This window comes from Pocillopora damicornis, chromosome 13 (assembly GCF_964200805.1).
Source record: "Pocillopora damicornis chromosome 13, jaPocDami1.2, whole genome shotgun sequence".
NCBI classification, from domain to species: domain Eukaryota; kingdom Metazoa; phylum Cnidaria; class Anthozoa; order Scleractinia; family Pocilloporidae; genus Pocillopora; species Pocillopora damicornis.
Genome location: NC_142682.1, coordinates 21,137,813 through 21,155,316, shown reverse-complemented (window position 1 = coordinate 21,155,316; position 17,504 = coordinate 21,137,813). Strand labels below are relative to the sequence as shown.

The following is a 17,504-nucleotide window of genomic DNA, read 5'->3' as shown; positions in this document are numbered from 1 at the left end:
GGCGCGCGCGCACGCGCATTAGGTGACTCGACTAGCTAGCCCTGCGAGCTAGACAGACATGTCTTTTCGTTTCGCCTCCACGAAATCGGAGGCAGTGGGAATATGGCATCACACACCTTCCATCCCCGAGGTTTCGAAGTTGCGATGTTGCTGTGTTCAAGGTAACCCTGTGCAAAGAATGATTCGTTAGGCGAGGAGAGCACTTATTTGGAGACTCTCTAGTGGCTGTATATATTATCTGAATTGAGTTCACTCCCACAACTTAACGAAGGCTTTTCGACTGCGGGCGAGTCGATTTCAACCTTCTTCTCTTTGCGCAATATTCGTTCGTTCGTTCGTTCGTTTGGAAGATTTCGCACCTCGTCTGCGAAGCCGCTTCGATTTCGACTCGATTCGTGGCGCACACGTGGACGAACGCGCGAGTGCAAAAAAACCAGCAGCCGATCGACTCTGAGAACGAAGCAACTCGCAAGAGAATCGAAAGCCTTTTCCGTCCGTAGATTTTTCTCTCTGTTCGCAAATACAGGGCTTTCAGCCGCAGGGGACGAGCGTCCTCCTGACTCGAGCGACGAGCGAGTGTTTGTCTGTTTGTCTGTCTCTTTGTTTGTTTTGCCTGTTTGTACACGTCCAAGTTGGCAGTTAAAAACATAGTCTATTTTCCAAGGTTTCCAAGGAAGGTTTCTTAGCATTTAAGTACTAGTTGTGGTATTGACTATTTGACTTTCCCTAAATGTTTTTTGTTGGTGGAGCCAACAGAAAAAGTTTGTGAGGCCATGCTTTAAAAAAATGACAGGAAGGCCTTAAGAGCCTACTTAGATCTTTATGAAGATGGAGGGTTATTTTATTGGCAGTGACATGTAAAGATAGTTTGCCAGGGCCACTTACTAGGAGTAGATTTATAAGTTAAAAATACTACATTTGAGCTCCATTTTTACGCAGACATTATTCAGGTATGATGGAAATTTAAAAGCACGTTCTTGTCTCATTCATAAGCAATGCTATATACTTCACAGCTGTCAAATTTATTAAATTTTGTGTTCAGAATTACTTTTGGCCTGGATATTTTTAACATGATGTAACATTTAACATTGCATAACATTGTTTTTAACAAACAGTAAACTTTTTTGGTTTTGATCTGAGCAATTAAAAACATAGTCTATTTTCCAAGGTTTCCAAGGAAGGTTTCTTCACTTCATGCCTGGGTCCTTATGTATATTATTCTGTTTTACAGAAAATAACAGTCAACTGGAGCAGGCAGACTCCAATCAGCCAAGAGGGGCCAGAAAAGAATTGTGCTTAGACATAGCAGTTACCTCCAGCTGGAAAATACAAGTAAGTACTGCCAAAGAATACTTAGTCAGTATATGGGAAGAATAGTATGCAACTGAATGATGCAAGTTTCAGCCAGTTGAGGGTTCTTACATTTTTTTATGGTGGTGCTAATGGTGTCTCAGTCAATTGCTAACTTAGTATTTAAGTACTAGTTGTGGTATTGATTATTTGACTTTCCCTAAATGCTTTTTTATTGGTGGAGCCAACGGAAAAAGTTTGTGAGGCCATGCTTTAAAAAAATGACAGGAAGGCCTTAAGAGCCTACTTAGATCTTTATGAAGATGGAGGGTTATTTTATTGGCAGTGACATGTAAAGATAGTTTGCCAGGGCCACTTACTAGGAGTAGATTTATAAGTTAAAAATACTACATTTGAGCTCAATTTTTACGCAGACATTATTCAGGTATGATGGAAATTTAAAAGCACGTTCTTGTCTCATTCATAAGCAATGCTATATACTTCACAGCTGTCAAATTTATTAAATTTTGTGTTCAGAATTACTTTTGGCCTTGATATTTTTAACATTATGTAACATTTAACATTGCATGACATTGTTTTTAACAAACAGTAAAATTTTTTGGTTTTGATCTGAGCCATTAAAAACATTGTGTTGTTTCCAAGGTTTCCAAGGAAGGTTTCTTCACTTCATGCCTGGGTCCTTATGTATATTATTCTGTTTTACAGAAAATAACAGTCAACTGGAGCAGGCAAACTCCAATCAGCCAAGAGGGGCCAGAAAAGAATTGTGCTTAGACATAGCAGTTACCTCCAGCTGGAAAATACAAGTAAGTACTGCCAAAGAATACTTAGTCAGTATATGGGAAGAATAGTATGCAACTGAATGATGCAAGTTTCAGCCAGTTGAGGGTTCTTACATTTTTTTATGGTGGTGCTAATGGTGTCTCAGTCAATTGCTAACTTAGTATTTAAGTACTAGTTGTGGTATTGATTATTTGACTTTCCCTAAATGCTTTTTTATTGGTGGAGCCAACGGAAAAAGTTTGTGAGGCCATGCTTTAAAAAAATGACAGGAAGGCCTTAAGAGCCTACTTAGATCTTTATGAAGATGGAGGGTTATTTTATTGGCAGTGACATGTAAAGATAGTTTGCCAGGGCCACTTACTAGGAGTAGATTTATAAGTTAAAAATACTACATTTGAGCTCAATTTTTACGCAGACATTATTCAGGTATGATGGAAATTTAAAAGCACGTTCTTGTCTCATTCATAAGCAATGCTATATACTTCACAGCTGTCAAATTTATTAAATTTTGTGTTCAGAATTACTTTTGGCCTTGATGTTTTTAACATTATGTAACATTTAACATTGCATAACATTGTTTTTAACAAACAGTAAACTTTTTTGGTTTTGATCTGAGCAATTAAAAACATTGTGTTGTTTCCAAGGTTTCCAAGGAAGGTTTCTTCACTTCATGCCTGGGTCCTCATGTATATTATTCTGTTTTACAGAAAATAACAGTCAACTGGAGCAGGCAAACTCCAATCAGCCAAGAGGGGCCAGAAAAGAATTGTGCTTAGACATAGCAGTTACCTCCAGCTGGAAAATACAAGTAAGTACTGCCAAAGAATACTTAGTCAGTATATGGGAAGAATAGTATGCAACTGAATGATGCAAGTTTCAGCCAGTTGAGGGTTCTTACATTTTTTTATGGTGGTGCTAATGGTGTCTCAGTCAATTGCTAACTTAGTATTTAAGTACTAGTTGTGGTATTGATTATTTGACTTTCCCTAAATGCTTTTTTATTGGTGGAGCCAACGGAAAAGGTTTGTGAGGCCATGCTTTAAAAAAATGACAGGAAGGCCTTAAGAGCCTACTTAGATCTTTATGAAGATGGAGGGTTATTTTATTGGCAGTGACATGTAAAGATAGTTTGCCAGGGCCACTTACTAGGAGTAGATTTATAAGTTAAAAATACTACATTTGAGCTCAATTTTTACGCAGACATTATTCAGGTATGATGGAAATTTAAAAGCACGTTCTTGTCTCATTTATAAGCAATGCTATATACTTCACAGCTGTCAAATTTATTAAATTTTGTGTTCAGAATTACTTTTGGCCTTGATATTTTTAACATTATGTAACATTTAACATTGCATAACATTGTTTTTAACAAACAGTAAACTTTTTTGGTTTTGATCTGAGCCATTAAAAACATTGTGTTGTTTCCAAGGTTTCCAAGGAAGGTTTCTGCACTTCATGCCTGGGTCCTTATGTATATTATTCTGTTTTACAGAAAATAACAGTCGACTGGAGCAGGCAAACTCCAATCAGCCAAGAGGGGCCAGAAAAGAATTGTGCTTAGACATAGCAGTTACCTCCAGCTGGAAAATACAAGTAAGTACTGCCAAAGAATACTTAGTCAGTATATGGGAAGAATAGTATGCAACTGAATGATGCAAGTTTCAGCCAGTTGAGGGTTCTTACATTTTTTTATGGTGGTGCTAATGGTGTCTCAGTCAATTGCTAACTTAGTATTTAAGTACTAGTTGTGGTATTGATTATTTGACTTTCCCTAAATGCTTTTTTATTGGTGGAGCCAACGGAAAAAGTTTGTGAGGCCATGCTTTAAAAAAATGACAGGAAGGCCTTAAGAGCCTACTTAGATCTTTATGAAGATGGAGGGTTATTTTATTGGCAGTGACATGTAAAGATAGTTTGCCAGGGCCACTTACTAGGAGTAGATTTATAAGTTAAAAATACTACATTTGAGCTCAATTTTTACGCAGACATTATTCAGGTATGATGGAAATTTAAAAGCACGTTCTTGTCTCATTCATAAGCAATGCTATATACTTCACAGCTGTCAAATTTATTAAATTTTGTGTTCAGAATTACTTTTGGCCTTGATGTTTTTAACATTATGTAACATTTAACATTGCATAACATTGTTTTTAACAAACAGTAAAATTTTTTGGTTTTGATCTGAGCAATTAAAAACATTGTGTTGTTTCCAAGGTTTCCAAGGAAGGTTTCTTCACTTCATGCCTGGGTCCTCATGTATATTATTCTGTTTTACAGAAAATAACAGTCAACTGGAGCAGGCAAACTCCAATCAGCCAAGAGGGGCCAGAAAAGAATTGTGCTTAGACATAGCTGTTACCTCCAGCTGGAAAATACAAGTAAGTACTGCCAAAGAATACTTAGTCAGTATATGGGAAGAATAGTATGCAACTGAATGATGCAAGTTTCAGCCAGTTGAGGGTTCTTACATTTTTTTATGGTGGTGCTAATGGTGTCTCAGTCAATTGCTAACTTAGTATTTAAGTACTAGTTGTGGTATTGATTATTTGACTTTCCCTAAATGTTTTTTATTGGTGGAGCCAACGGGAAAAGTTTGTGAGGCCATGCTTTAAAAAAATGACAGGAACCCTTGACATTAATTCATTCCTCCTTTGCAGCTGAATTTCATTCAGACACTTTGGATTGGTTATTATTGCTTCAAAAAGTGCAGGAGTTCAGTGTGAAGCTAGCTGGGGCTTTAAGGAATTTTCATACTTTTTGCTGTGCAATTTCATGTTTCTATCAGTGTCAACAGATGAGCAAAATTCTCTCTTTTCTTCAGTTGCAGCAGCTGACATGCAAGGGCAGGAACTGTGCTGGTGTGATGTAGCTATCAAGTGCCACCATCAAGGTTGAATGTGTGCAGGCAGTGATGACTGGAGATTTTTTCCCCCTCTAAACAATACTGCCTAACCGAATGGAGTAGACAAGAAAAGTTTTGACACATTCATTGGTATTGTTGTTGAAAATAAAGACTGGTGCCCAAATTTATATTCAAAGGAGTGTGTGGTTTTGTCCTTTGTCTTTGTGTAGGTAATTGGATGATCTCTAGCGATATTTGACCTAAATGCCTGCAGTGATATTTCGAAATTGTTATGCGTAGTCTCACCAGCTGTTAGGCCGGTGGCATTTGAGGCAATTTTGAAATATCACCAGTGGTATTCATGCCAAACATCAGGTACAAATTATGCTGTTATTCGTCTCTACCGCTACCCGGGTTTAGTTTGTAATTTTCACATGTAGGTATTTGGCTTAAATTAAGCTGAAACACCACTGCTCTAAGCCAATCAAATCGCAGAAATGTCTCATGTGCTAGTATACGGGCATTAAAACCGGACAGTGCAACCTCGATGTATGAAACCCTTTCACTCCCAAGATCTGATTAGTAATTGTCCTTACTATCTGCCAGACAACTCTTATGATGTGAGTTCAAAGAATTTGGTATTGGCTCAACTACTAATCCCATGATCGATGTTCTTCTCCATTCTCGTCACCTGCCTGCTTGATATTGTATTCATACAGTAAGGAGAAGTTCTGTCTTGGTCACTTGTGGGAGTGGAGGGTTCATATTTATTTCATTTCGCCAATTTGACAGGCACGTTTTCTGTGATTAGAATTTCCTCTAGGAGTATTTCATTGTCCGAAGCTTTTTGATTTTGGCTCCAATAATTTTTTTTTAAATTTTGGAGCGCGGGCTCAACTCTATGCATACACCCCAGTACCCCCTCGGTGTCGAAATGGAAACAGACAAAACACATGGCGAAGGTAGTGAGTAGATGTCAAGGACTTTCAGTCTAAGACTCGTAGAACCAACCTTCTGAGGCTTATTCTGCTCGGTAAACGGAGAGTATTTTCCCGACGATCGGTCCATTTTCTAAAGGGAGGTCGCAAGTGCCTGTCAAATATCCCAGGCATTTTTGCTTCGTTTTGTGTACTTTGGTAGAAACTCGTACGTCGAAGGAACGCGCTTTAAAAGTGTATGAATCCAGAGCTACACATATTTACAGTTGAGGGTGACAAACTGAACGGATGTACCCAGTCGTTTGGCGTACTGTTGGACCCTAACCCTAACCCTAACCCTAACCCTAAACCCTAACCCTCATTTCCACACGCGATGGTTGAATTTAGCCGGAAAAAGCACGGTGAGTGTTAGGGTTAGCTGAAAAAATTCCTAAGCAAGGGTGAATTTCTTTCTGGAACCATTAATAGTTGGAAGGAATTTGCTTAAATAACAACCCTTACCGCCTGTCTGGGGGTAAAACCTTGAACTTAGACTATAATGCACTGCTTTTCTTAACGAGGATCTATTTTCATTTCAATATGGAGGGCGAAATTTGGCAAAGTGCCCCAAAGAGAGATCTCGGACTGACAATTGGAAAAAGAGGTTGAATTTGTCTTTTCAGAGTTTTGTCGGCAGTCTAATTGTTGTTGAATTCCTTTCTCTGAACTGCAAACCTCTTTAGTGAAATGAAGGTGAAAACAAAAGACCATTTTATCGCAATTGGTTGACAGCTTGGTAAGGAAAGCTGCATTTATAGCGATCGTGGTGACTAGAGTTAAAGGAGACACTTTTGAATGTTCTCATCTTTGTGGGCACAGCGACCTGCTTCCCTTTTGTGGCGGTTATTAAAAATAACTTATTATAGCAGAGAACGAGTACACATTTTCTCAACCATCAACTCAATTTTATTTTAAATGTGTTGAATTCCAAAATGAACACGCTGGTCAAATTTCAAAATCGAGCTAAACTATCTGTCACCTTTGTCACAGAAAAAAATTAGTTTGCTCACAAAAACACGACCGCCTTAGCTTGAATATTATCATCAACAGCTTGTGAGGAACTTAAAAAAAAAAAATCTTGCAAACACAACACTTACGGAACACACTGGCCTGTGTTGAACTCTGAAATGAACATGCTGGTTGAATTTCAAAATCGAGTAAAACCATCTCACCACTGTCACAGAAAAGACCAATTTCCTCAGAAAAACACCACTGCCCTAGCTTGAATATTTATCCACAGTTTGCGACAGACTTTGACATTGATCATCTTGTTATAAAATTGACTGAAACCACCTCTCACGATTGTCGCAAAAAAAACATTCATTTCTTCAGAACACACTGGCCTGTGTTGAACTCTAAAATGAACATGCAACCTGGTTGAATTTCAAAATTGAGTAAAACCATTGTCACAGAAAAAACTAATGTCCTCATAGCTTGAATATCTATCCACAGTCTGTGAGAGACGTTGACATTGATCATCTCGAACTCCAAAATGAACATCCAAGTGAAAAGCTTACAGTCTGACTGAAAATTTGTTTTACAGTTAGGTACCTCCTATTGGAAGACAGTCCTGTCGATCTCTTCTTCTTCAGTGGGATCTTCTGGCTGGAGAAACCACAGCCACCTGTTGTTACTGTCTGGTATGCACCTTCGACGTATATACATGAGTGCTGCGATCTGGCTATGGTGGTCGCTGTGATGGCCAATGGCGCTGGCTATTTTAGACAAGTTGCACCATACGTCTCCCCAGCCTCTTTGTAAGAGAAGGTGTTGGAGACGTGGACGGAGCATGACCAGCATTCCAGCGTTGGCTATATATCGCAATCTGGTGGCACTACAACTCAGGATGTCCTCCAGGGCCTTGCAAAGCAGGATCCTCCTATCTTCAGGGATCTGTCCACCGTTCAAACATTGTGCGATCAGGGGTGCAAATTCCAACATGGCAGCCAGCCGTCCGTTTCTTTTCAAGCCCAGCGCAGTGATTGTGGGTTGGTCCAGCTTGTTTACGAGCATGCAAATGGAGCAGGTTGGATTCTGACATTTGGTTCTCACGTCGGCCATATCTCCCCCCCCTTCCTGGCACAGGCAGTACGGGCAGCTCTGATCCTCTTCATCCTGGGAGTCTCTCACGACCGGCTCTCCCAGGCAAGTGCAGTCGGCCCCAGTGGCTGTCCAGACGTCGCGGACTCTCTGCCTCGCTATTCTGGTACGTTCCTCTGTGTAGACCCTGAGAGCTGCAGATTGTCTAGCCTGCTGTAAGGCTTGCGTGTCTGAAGATCTGGCCTGCTGTTCTGCCTAGGGAGAGAAAAAAAAAGCAACAGGTGAGGTAGGTACCTCCACTAATAATAATAATAATAATAATAATAATAATAATAATAATAATGATAATAAAATTAATAATAATAATAATAAAGCATGCTTCGTGCAAGTAGTGAAAATTAAAAAATTTAAAATGCGGTGAAAATTTTTTAACTTACAATTGGTTCATTCTCAATTTCCCCCTGCCCCTCTAAAAGGTCAAAATTAAATGTAGGTTAAAAGTTTTTGACAAAGATTGAGTCTCAATTTCCTCTGTCTCCTGGCCCCAACTATTCAGCAAATGCCAATCTAATATTTTTGAAGTTAGCACCTATCAAATCATTTTGTCAGTCAATGTGCAGTTATTTATTTTTTAAATTTCAGTTCACCTGTGGTGGGTTGCAAGGTTGGTTTCCTTGCAGGAACTTTTGCAGTCTGTCCAAAGACTCTCTGTTGGGTATGCGTGTGGCTATGATTCCCGGCAGTGCTAGCAGACGCTGCCGGGGATCTGGTGGTACTTCCTGCTGCACTTCTTGGTCCCTCGGTCTTTGCTCAGCTACTGGCCCTTCTGTGGACACCTGGGATGCTCGGGTGCTGGCACGTCTGGGCGTCGCCTGCTTTCTTCGTCTGACCAAGCCGGAGCTGCCGCTGGGTCTTCGTGTGGGTGTCGCTTCTGCAGCTGTGACTCGCAGTGCCTGTTATAAAAGGGTGAGATATATCTAGTTGGTCATCTAAAACAAGGCCCTGCATGATGAAGAGGATCTTTAAATGCGTGTATTATGGTCATCTGGAGTAATGGGTTCTAAGCTCGTCTACTGACTGACTGACTCGCTCTTAATCACAGGAGAGACCCTACCTGAGTCGTTGTCTGCACAGACACGTAACACTGCAGCAGATTTTCTATGTGCCTTGTCACGGTTTCAGTGTGCTCTGGGGTTCCTCGGGCGGGAAGTGGATCCAGCTCCTCTTCAGCATCCCACCCGACGGAGAGTTCTGACTCATCCGAACTGCTGTCCTCCCCATGGTCTGGAGCAGAGGCTATCACCAGATCCCAGTGGGAAGAGCTGGCCAGTCTGAGCCCCTTTGTCTGTTCGGCTTCCAGGGGCGTCATGGTCAGGAAGTCCACTCCAAATCGAAGCATCATTTCCACCAGACGTGCAGGCTTGTCTTTCTTGCCCGCATATCTGATTGCTGTCATTCGCGCGAGCATCAGTTCTGTCACGGTGAGTCCCAGACCTCGTATCATTTCTTTTGACATGAAAGCAGCCACGTCACCTGCAAGAGAGTCGATGTCAATTGCATGTCCTGAGCACTAGCCCTTCACAAGAACAAATCACTTTGTACCAAAGGTAATCAGAGGAACTGCATTGAGAACACAAGATGTAATAAGTGAGTCTTCCAAAACTGTCCCAAGCTTGAATTTTCTTTGGTGCTAGCAGAGTTATCATTTTTACCTCACAATGGAATACTACTACTACTGTTTTTGTTTGTTTGTTGGTTTTTTTTTTTTTAAAGAAAAAAAAATTGTTAAGAAATGTTTTCAAGTTACCTGGAGACACGCTTCGAATTCCCTGGTTCGAAATGCGTGCTGCCACCGTGATATTGCCGGGCAAGATTCCTCTGTGTGTGTCCGTGATGAGACGACGAGGGAAACCATGTGTAAACTGGGCAGAGACATCGCTCCAGTGGGGGGCATTCAAGATCATGACGTTCCCAAAGAGGTCAAGGCGTACCAAATTCAAGTTGCGGTCGAATGCCTCGTTGCCACATCTCAGACTCCCATCCAAGGCCTGTCCCGTGGTTAGAAACATATCCTCCTTGGACAGTTCATTTCTTCTTTCTTGTGAGTGGTCTGACTCCTGCCGCTGTGTGCTGCACCATTCCTCTCTACTCTGTACATAGCGTGAACAATAATCTCTACATGTCTGCAGGTCTTCAAATACCACTTCTCCAGCTTGGTCCTCAGCAAAAAGCCCTGCGGGCAAACGCAAGCTGTCATACAGGAACAGATTGAAGTTGAACCGCATTCTATCTTCCAACGATACCGCCAGGCCAGACGGGAAATACGGTGCAACAAGGACTGGTGCCACATTCCTGCTTGTGGATGGCTGGTTGTCTAAGGCCACATGCAGCATTGGTGAGTCCCGGGGTTGTGTTTCATCATCAATGAACGAGCTTGAAGGGCTAGGAAAAAAAGGGAAAAACAAAGCATGAAAAAAATTGAAAAAACATGAATTGCCTTGCTCAAGAGCTACTTCTGTTTCCTTTTTTGAACGTGGGTGAATCCTTGTTTACATTTTTTGCCTCGTCATCATCATCATCTCGCGAAGAAATAAGATGAAATTTTTGAATATGGAAAGAGCATATGAACCATTTCAGTTATCTCTGACAATCTGAGCCCCATCGATAGATAACAAACAGTTTCCCAGGAATTCTCTTTTCAAAACCCCAAAATTTACAGGGAATGCATGAGCTCGTTGATGTTTTGCCTGCAAGCGATTTTGCAGTTTTTTTTTTTACTTGTGGCCAATTTCTTTGTGACTGATTGCAAGGAGTCGAAACCTAAACAAACTGCATAATTCAACCAGCTCTTTTCATTTTTGAACATGACTGGTATACACAGCTACATCTCCTACGGGTTCACCGGCATGCTAATGGGCAAAAATGTAAACAGGGACGTCACGATCGATCGACCATTCTAACCAATTTGTACTCTTTGGTATACAATCTCAAGTTCTCCAGTCGAGTACTACAAAAGTTGTAGAGTATTTTATTTTGCCCTGTTCCTTGCACAGCAGTTCTCACTTTTATGTGCTCCGTTCATCAGATAGAGTGGACAAACCCAAGGCACATGTCAAGTGCAATCTGTTTCCTGGGTAAGTTTGAGCAATTTGGTTGGAATTTTGCAGTAGCCTGATGGCTAATCTGATGTAACACCACCGAAACTATCTTTGGCCGAGTTGAAATTTAATTCGACAATATTGAGCACATGCCTTTTTGAGAACTACTGGGGCATGGATTATAATTATATTAACAAGGCTACAATAATAATAGTAATAATAATAATAATAGTAATAATCAAAGTAGTAGTAATAATGATAATAGCATTAAGAAGAATAACAATAATTCTGATGATGATCTTCAACCAGAGCAGTAGATGCCCTTCAAAATCTGCAGCCAACTAATACCCCATTCACACCAGCAAAACATGTTTTGTTAAACTGGTTTTCATTGAATGAAAATTATAAACAGAGAACTGAAAAACTTGATTTTCCATTGGATTCAAGTACTAGCTAACTTGTATTTCCAATGTGCTACATTCAAGTCAAAAATATTCGGTTAAATAGTTTCTATGAAGAAAAAAAAAATTAAACTGTGTTTAACAAAACAACTTTTAAACATGTTTAAGCTTTGGTGTGAATGGGGCATAATTTGGTTTCGGTGTTCAAGAAATATTGTGGCAAGATATTGAAAAATACCAGTAACTGGGGAGAAAACACTTATGTACTATTATCCTGGTCAACTCCCAGGGAAAGGGGCACGCCTTCCATGATTCGAGCATATAAAAGGGCATGGTTGATCGTGTTTTCTTCTGAATTTTGGAAACCTTTGCCAGAAATAAAGGAATAGACCAACAGACATTCTCTGTCCCAATAAGTGACTCTGGGGGAGTAGATAGAATCTAATATGTGCCCACTAAGTCAAATTTAATATCATACCTTTCCTCGCTTGGATCTTCCTCGTCTTGAACGGGAACGGGAACGGGAACGGGAACGGGATCAAGACGGGAACTGCAATGCGAAAGAGAGTCGTCGCTAAGTACACCAAGTAAAAATCAAGCGTGTATAGTACCATGCCGACAATGTATAGTACAAACGCATAGTACAAAACAACAAAGACAAAAACTCAGAAAGAAGAGGCAGAGACGACCGCAAATAAAACAGCTTCCAAATGAATACAATGAATGCAATGATTGCCTACTGGTCATTTCACTGGGTGCGGTTCACCTCGGGGAACAATGACAAAAAAAACAAAAACAAAAACCAACAAAAAAGTAAACAGAACAGAGCACCATGTGTATTTTAGCGCGTTACCGACCTGCGACTTTCCGCAGCTTGTGTTTCTATAAACTCCCAACCCCTTGCTCTTTTGGAACGTTTCCTTCTGGGCGGCATGTTGAACGACCTTAACTGTGTGAGTTCATATGGGGAATGAGCTGAGAATCTCATCTGGGACGTGTTTAAAGACAGGACCAGCAAGAGGAGGGCGTGCTTAAGGTTCGTGAGTGTTATTTTCGACGAGGTCACGCAGATATTTAGGATCAAAGTTTAGGACCCTCGAGCGAATTCCAGCAAGCTAAAACAGAAAAGAGAGAAGCTACGAACACTCGAGGACGATTATTTGATGAGAGATTGAAAATCGACGATGTATTAGGTCAGGTGTCGTGACTTATTCACTTCAACAAACGACGCGCTCGCCATTCCTCGCCTTTCGTGCCTACATGACAACATGGCTGCAAGTTTCCAAAAATGGCACCGGAAGTGGAGGTCTCTATTGTGTTCGCGCAGGTTCTGCGCGTACACAATAAATGATTGATAGCCCTGGCCACTTCCTGCCTTCCCAGGTACGTGACTTCTTACACACGACGTGACTCGAACTGAAAGCAATGCGTGGGAACTAGCGCGTCTCTCCCCTTGTACTTTGGTCAACGTGGGACGGCAAGGAATTAATTCAATGAAAATTTCACCCCGTCGACTTCCAAAGAGAATGAATTTTGCGTCCGATGGACGGAAAGTTCTTCAAATATATTGCGCGTAGAGCTGATCACTACTATACGTTTTTATTTCCCGAAAGCATTTTTATCGTTAAAAGGAACACACACACACACACGAAAAAAAAAAAAAAGACTTTAAATTTGGACAAAACCAAATGCATGCTTATCGGTAGTAATAGGAAACGCGTAAATATAGTTTATCATTATTATTTATTATTATTTGATTGGCTAGTTGGCCGGCCATATCGGCCTAGCGCCAAATGTCCCCCCCTCCCCAAGGCGCGCGCGCACGCGCATTAGGTGACTCGACTAGCTAGCCCTGCGAGCTAGACAGACATGTCTTTTCGTTTCGCCTCCACGAAATCGGAGGCAGTGGGAATATGGCATCACACACCTTCCATCCCCGAGGTTTCGAAGTTGCGATGTTGCTGTGTTCAAGGTAACCCTGTGCAAAGAATGATTCGTTAGGCGAGGAGAGCACTTATTTGGAGACTCTCTAGTGGCTGTATATATTATCTGAATTGAGTTCACTCCCACAACTTAACGAAGGCTTTTCGACTGCGGGCGAGTCGATTTCAACCTTCTTCTCTTTGCGCAATATTCGTTCGTTCGTTCGTTCGTTTGGAAGATTTCGCACCTCGTCTGCGAAGCCGCTTCGATTTCGACTCGATTCGTGGCGCACACGTGGACGAACGCGCGAGTGCAAAAAAACCAGCAGCCGATCGACTCTGAGAACGAAGCAACTCGCAAGAGAATCGAAAGCCTTTTCCGTCCGTAGATTTTTCTCTCTGTTCGCAAATACAGGGCTTTCAGCCGCAGGGGACGAGCGTCCTCCTGACTCGAGCGACGAGCGAGTGTTTGTCTGTTTGTCTGTCTCTTTGTTTGTTTTGCCTGTTTGTACACGTCCAAGTTGGCAGTTAAAAACATAGTCTATTTTCCAAGGTTTCCAAGGAAGGTTTCTTAGCATTTAAGTACTAGTTGTGGTATTGACTATTTGACTTTCCCTAAATGTTTTTTGTTGGTGGAGCCAACAGAAAAAGTTTGTGAGGCCATGCTTTAAAAAAATGACAGGAAGGCCTTAAGAGCCTACTTAGATCTTTATGAAGATGGAGGGTTATTTTATTGGCAGTGACATGTAAAGATAGTTTGCCAGGGCCACTTACTAGGAGTAGATTTATAAGTTAAAAATACTACATTTGAGCTCCATTTTTACGCAGACATTATTCAGGTATGATGGAAATTTAAAAGCACGTTCTTGTCTCATTCATAAGCAATGCTATATACTTCACAGCTGTCAAATTTATTAAATTTTGTGTTCAGAATTACTTTTGGCCTGGATATTTTTAACATGATGTAACATTTAACATTGCATAACATTGTTTTTAACAAACAGTAAACTTTTTTGGTTTTGATCTGAGCAATTAAAAACATTGTGTTGTTTCCAAGGTTTCCAAGGAAGGTTTCTTCACTTCATGCCTGGGTCCTTATGTATATTATTCTGTTTTACAGAAAATAACAGTCAACTGGAGCAGGCAGACTCCAATCAGCCAAGAGGGGCCAGAAAAGAATTGTGCTTAGACATAGCAGTTACCTCCAGCTGGAAAATACAAGTAAGTACTGCCAAAGAATACTTAGTCAGTATATGGGAAGAATAGTATGCAACTGAATGATGCAAGTTTCAGCCAGTTGAGGGTTCTTACATTTTTTTATGGTGGTGCTCATGGTGTCTCAGTCAATTGCTAACTTAGTATTTAAGTACTAGTTGTGGTATTGATTATTTGACTTTCCCTAAATGCTTTTTTATTGGTGGAGCCAACGGAAAAAGTTTGTGAGGCCATGCTTTAAAAAAATGACAGGAAGGCCTTAAGAGCCTACTTAGATCTTTATGAAGATGGAGGGTTATTTTATTGGCAGTGACATGTAAAGATAGTTTGCCAGGGCCACTTACTAGGAGTAGATTTATAAGTTAAAAATACTACATTTGAGCTCAATTTTTACGCAGACATTATTCAGGTATGATGGAAATTTAAAAGCACGTTCTTGTCTCATTCATAAGCAATGCTATATACTTCACAGCTGTCAAATTTATTAAATTTTGTGTTCAGAATTACTTTTGGCCTTGATATTTTTAACATTATGTAACATTTAACATTGCATGACATTGTTTTTAACAAACAGTAAAATTTTTTGGTTTTGATCTGAGCCATTAAAAACATTGTGTTGTTTCCAAGGTTTCCAAGGAAGGTTTCTTCACTTCATGCCTGGGTCCTTATGTATATTATTCTGTTTTACAGAAAATAACAGTCAACTGGAGCAGGCAAACTCCAATCAGCCAAGAGGGGCCAGAAAAGAATTGTGCTTAGACATAGCAGTTACCTCCAGCTGGAAAATACAAGTAAGTACTGCCAAAGAATACTTAGTCAGTATATGGGAAGAATAGTATGCAACTGAATGATGCAAGTTTCAGCCAGTTGAGGGTTCTTACATTTTTTTATGGTGGTGCTAATGGTGTCTCAGTCAATTGCTAACTTAGTATTTAAGTACTAGTTGTGGTATTGATTATTTGACTTTCCCTAAATGCTTTTTTATTGGTGGAGCCAACGGAAAAAGTTTGTGAGGCCATGCTTTAAAAAAATGACAGGAAGGCCTTAAGAGCCTACTTAGATCTTTATGAAGATGGAGGGTTATTTTATTGGCAGTGACATGTAAAGATAGTTTGCCAGGGCCACTTACTAGGAGTAGATTTATAAGTTAAAAATACTACATTTGAGCTCAATTTTTACGCAGACATTATTCAGGTATGATGGAAATTTAAAAGCACGTTCTTGTCTCATTCATAAGCAATGCTATATACTTCACAGCTGTCAAATTTATTAAATTTTGTGTTCAGAATTACTTTTGGCCTTGATATTTTTAACATTATGTAACATTTAACATTGCATGACATTGTTTTTAACAAACAGTAAAATTTTTTGGTTTTGATCTGAGCCATTAAAAACATTGTGTTGTTTCCAAGGTTTCCAAGGAAGGTTTCTGCACTTCATGCCTGGGTCCTTATGTATATTATTCTGTTTTACAGAAAATAACAGTCGACTGGAGCAGGCAAACTCCAATCAGCCAAGAGGGGCCAGAAAAGAATTGTGCTTAGACATAGCAGTTACCTCCAGCTGGAAAATACAAGTAAGTACTGCCAAAGAATACTTAGTCAGTATATGGGAAGAATAGTATGCAACTGAATGATGCAAGTTTCAGCCAGTTGAGGGTTCTTACATTTTTTTATGGTGGTGCTAATGGTGTCTCAGTCAATTGCTAACTTAGTATTTAAGTACTAGTTGTGGTATTGATTATTTGACTTTCCCTAAATGCTTTTTTATTGGTGGAGCCAACGGAAAAAGTTTGTGAGGCCATGCTTTAAAAAAATGACAGGAAGGCCTTAAGAGCCTACTTAGATCTTTATGAAGATGGAGGGTTATTTTATTGGCAGTGACATGTAAAGATAGTTTGCCAGGGCCACTTACTAGGAGTAGATTTATAAGTTAAAAATACTACATTTGAGCTCCATTTTTACGCAGACATTATTCAGGTATGATGGAAATTTAAAAGCACGTTCTTGTCTCATTCATAAGCAATGCTATATACTTCACAGCTGTCAAATTTATTAAATTTTGTGTTCAGAATTACTTTTGGCCTTGATATTTTTAACATTATGTAACATTTAACATTGCATGACATTGTTTTTAACAAACAGTAAAATTTTTTGGTTTTGATCTGAGCCATTAAAAACATTGTGTTGTTTCCAAGGTTTCCAAGGAAGGTTTCTTCACTTCATGCCTGGGTCCTTATGTATATTATTCTGTTTTACAGAAAATAACAGTCAACTGGAGCAGGCAAACTCCAATCAGCCAAGAGGGGCCAGAAAAGAATTGTGCCTAGACATAGCAGTTACCTCCAGCTGGAAAATACAAGTAAGTACTGCCAAAGAATACTTAGTCAGTATATGGGAAGAATAGTATGCAACTGAATGATGCAAGTTTCAGCCAGTTGAGGGTTCTTACATTTTTTTATGGTGGTGCTAATGGTGTCTCAGTCAATTGCTAACTTAGTATTTAAGTACTAGTTGTGGTATTGATTATTTGACTTTCCCTAAATGCTTTTTTATTGGTGGAGCCAACGGAAAAAGTTTGTGAGGCCATGCTTTAAAAAAATGACAGGAAGGCCTTAAGAGCCTACTTAGATCTTTATGAAGATGGAGGGTTATTTTATTGGCAGTGACATGTAAAGATAGTTTGCCAGGGCCACTTACTAGGAGTAGATTTATAAGTTAAAAATACTACATTTGAGCTCAATTTTTACGCAGACATTATTCAGGTATGATGGAAATTTAAAAGCACGTTCTTGTCTCATTCATAAGCAATGCTATATACTTCACAGCTGTCAAATTTATTAAATTTTGTGTTCAGAATTACTTTTGGCCTTGATGTTTTTAACATTATGTAACATTTAACATTGCATAACATTG

The 17,504-nt window shown here is 39.9% G+C and overlaps 1 protein-coding gene and 3 long non-coding RNA genes across 5 annotated transcripts; 3 read left to right on the top strand and 1 right to left on the bottom strand.

Annotated features, from left to right (window-relative positions):
- Nucleotides 1-68: 68 nt before the first annotated feature.
- LOC149035910 (uncharacterized) lies at nt 69-1,332 on the top strand. The gene is made up of 2 exons (XR_016182310.1): nt 69-677; nt 1,182-1,332. It is a non-coding gene; the product is annotated as an uncharacterized LOC149035910 (long non-coding RNA).
- Nucleotides 1,333-4,371: 3,039 nt separating this feature from the next.
- LOC149035907 (uncharacterized) lies at nt 4,372-16,938 on the top strand. The gene is made up of 2 exons (XR_016182309.1): nt 4,372-4,472; nt 16,850-16,938. It is a non-coding gene; the product is annotated as an uncharacterized LOC149035907 (long non-coding RNA).
- LOC149035908 (uncharacterized) lies at nt 6,797-13,283 on the bottom strand. 2 transcript variants are annotated; one of them, XM_089191673.1, is made up of 6 exons: nt 12,310-13,283; nt 11,931-12,002; nt 9,761-10,395; nt 9,068-9,486; nt 8,601-8,906; nt 6,797-8,208 (listed from the first exon to the last, which is right to left on the bottom strand). In XM_089191673.1, exons 1-6 carry the CDS (start codon nt 12,438-12,440, stop codon nt 7,468-7,470), a joined length of 2,304 nt encoding a protein of 767 aa, XP_089047799.1. In that variant the 5' UTR covers nt 12,441-13,283; the 3' UTR covers nt 6,797-7,467. The 2 variants fall into 2 exon arrangements, with proteins under 2 accessions (XP_089047799.1, XP_089047800.1); XM_089191674.1 differs by lacking the exons at nt 11,931-12,002; nt 12,310-13,283 and adding an exon at nt 10,895-11,027 and having other exon boundaries at nt 9,761-10,843.
- LOC149035909 (uncharacterized) lies at nt 8,779-11,282 on the top strand. Its single transcript, XR_016182308.1, has 2 exons — nt 8,779-8,919; nt 9,056-11,282. It is a non-coding gene; the product is annotated as an uncharacterized LOC149035909 (long non-coding RNA).
- Nucleotides 16,939-17,504: the final 566 nt, after the last annotated feature.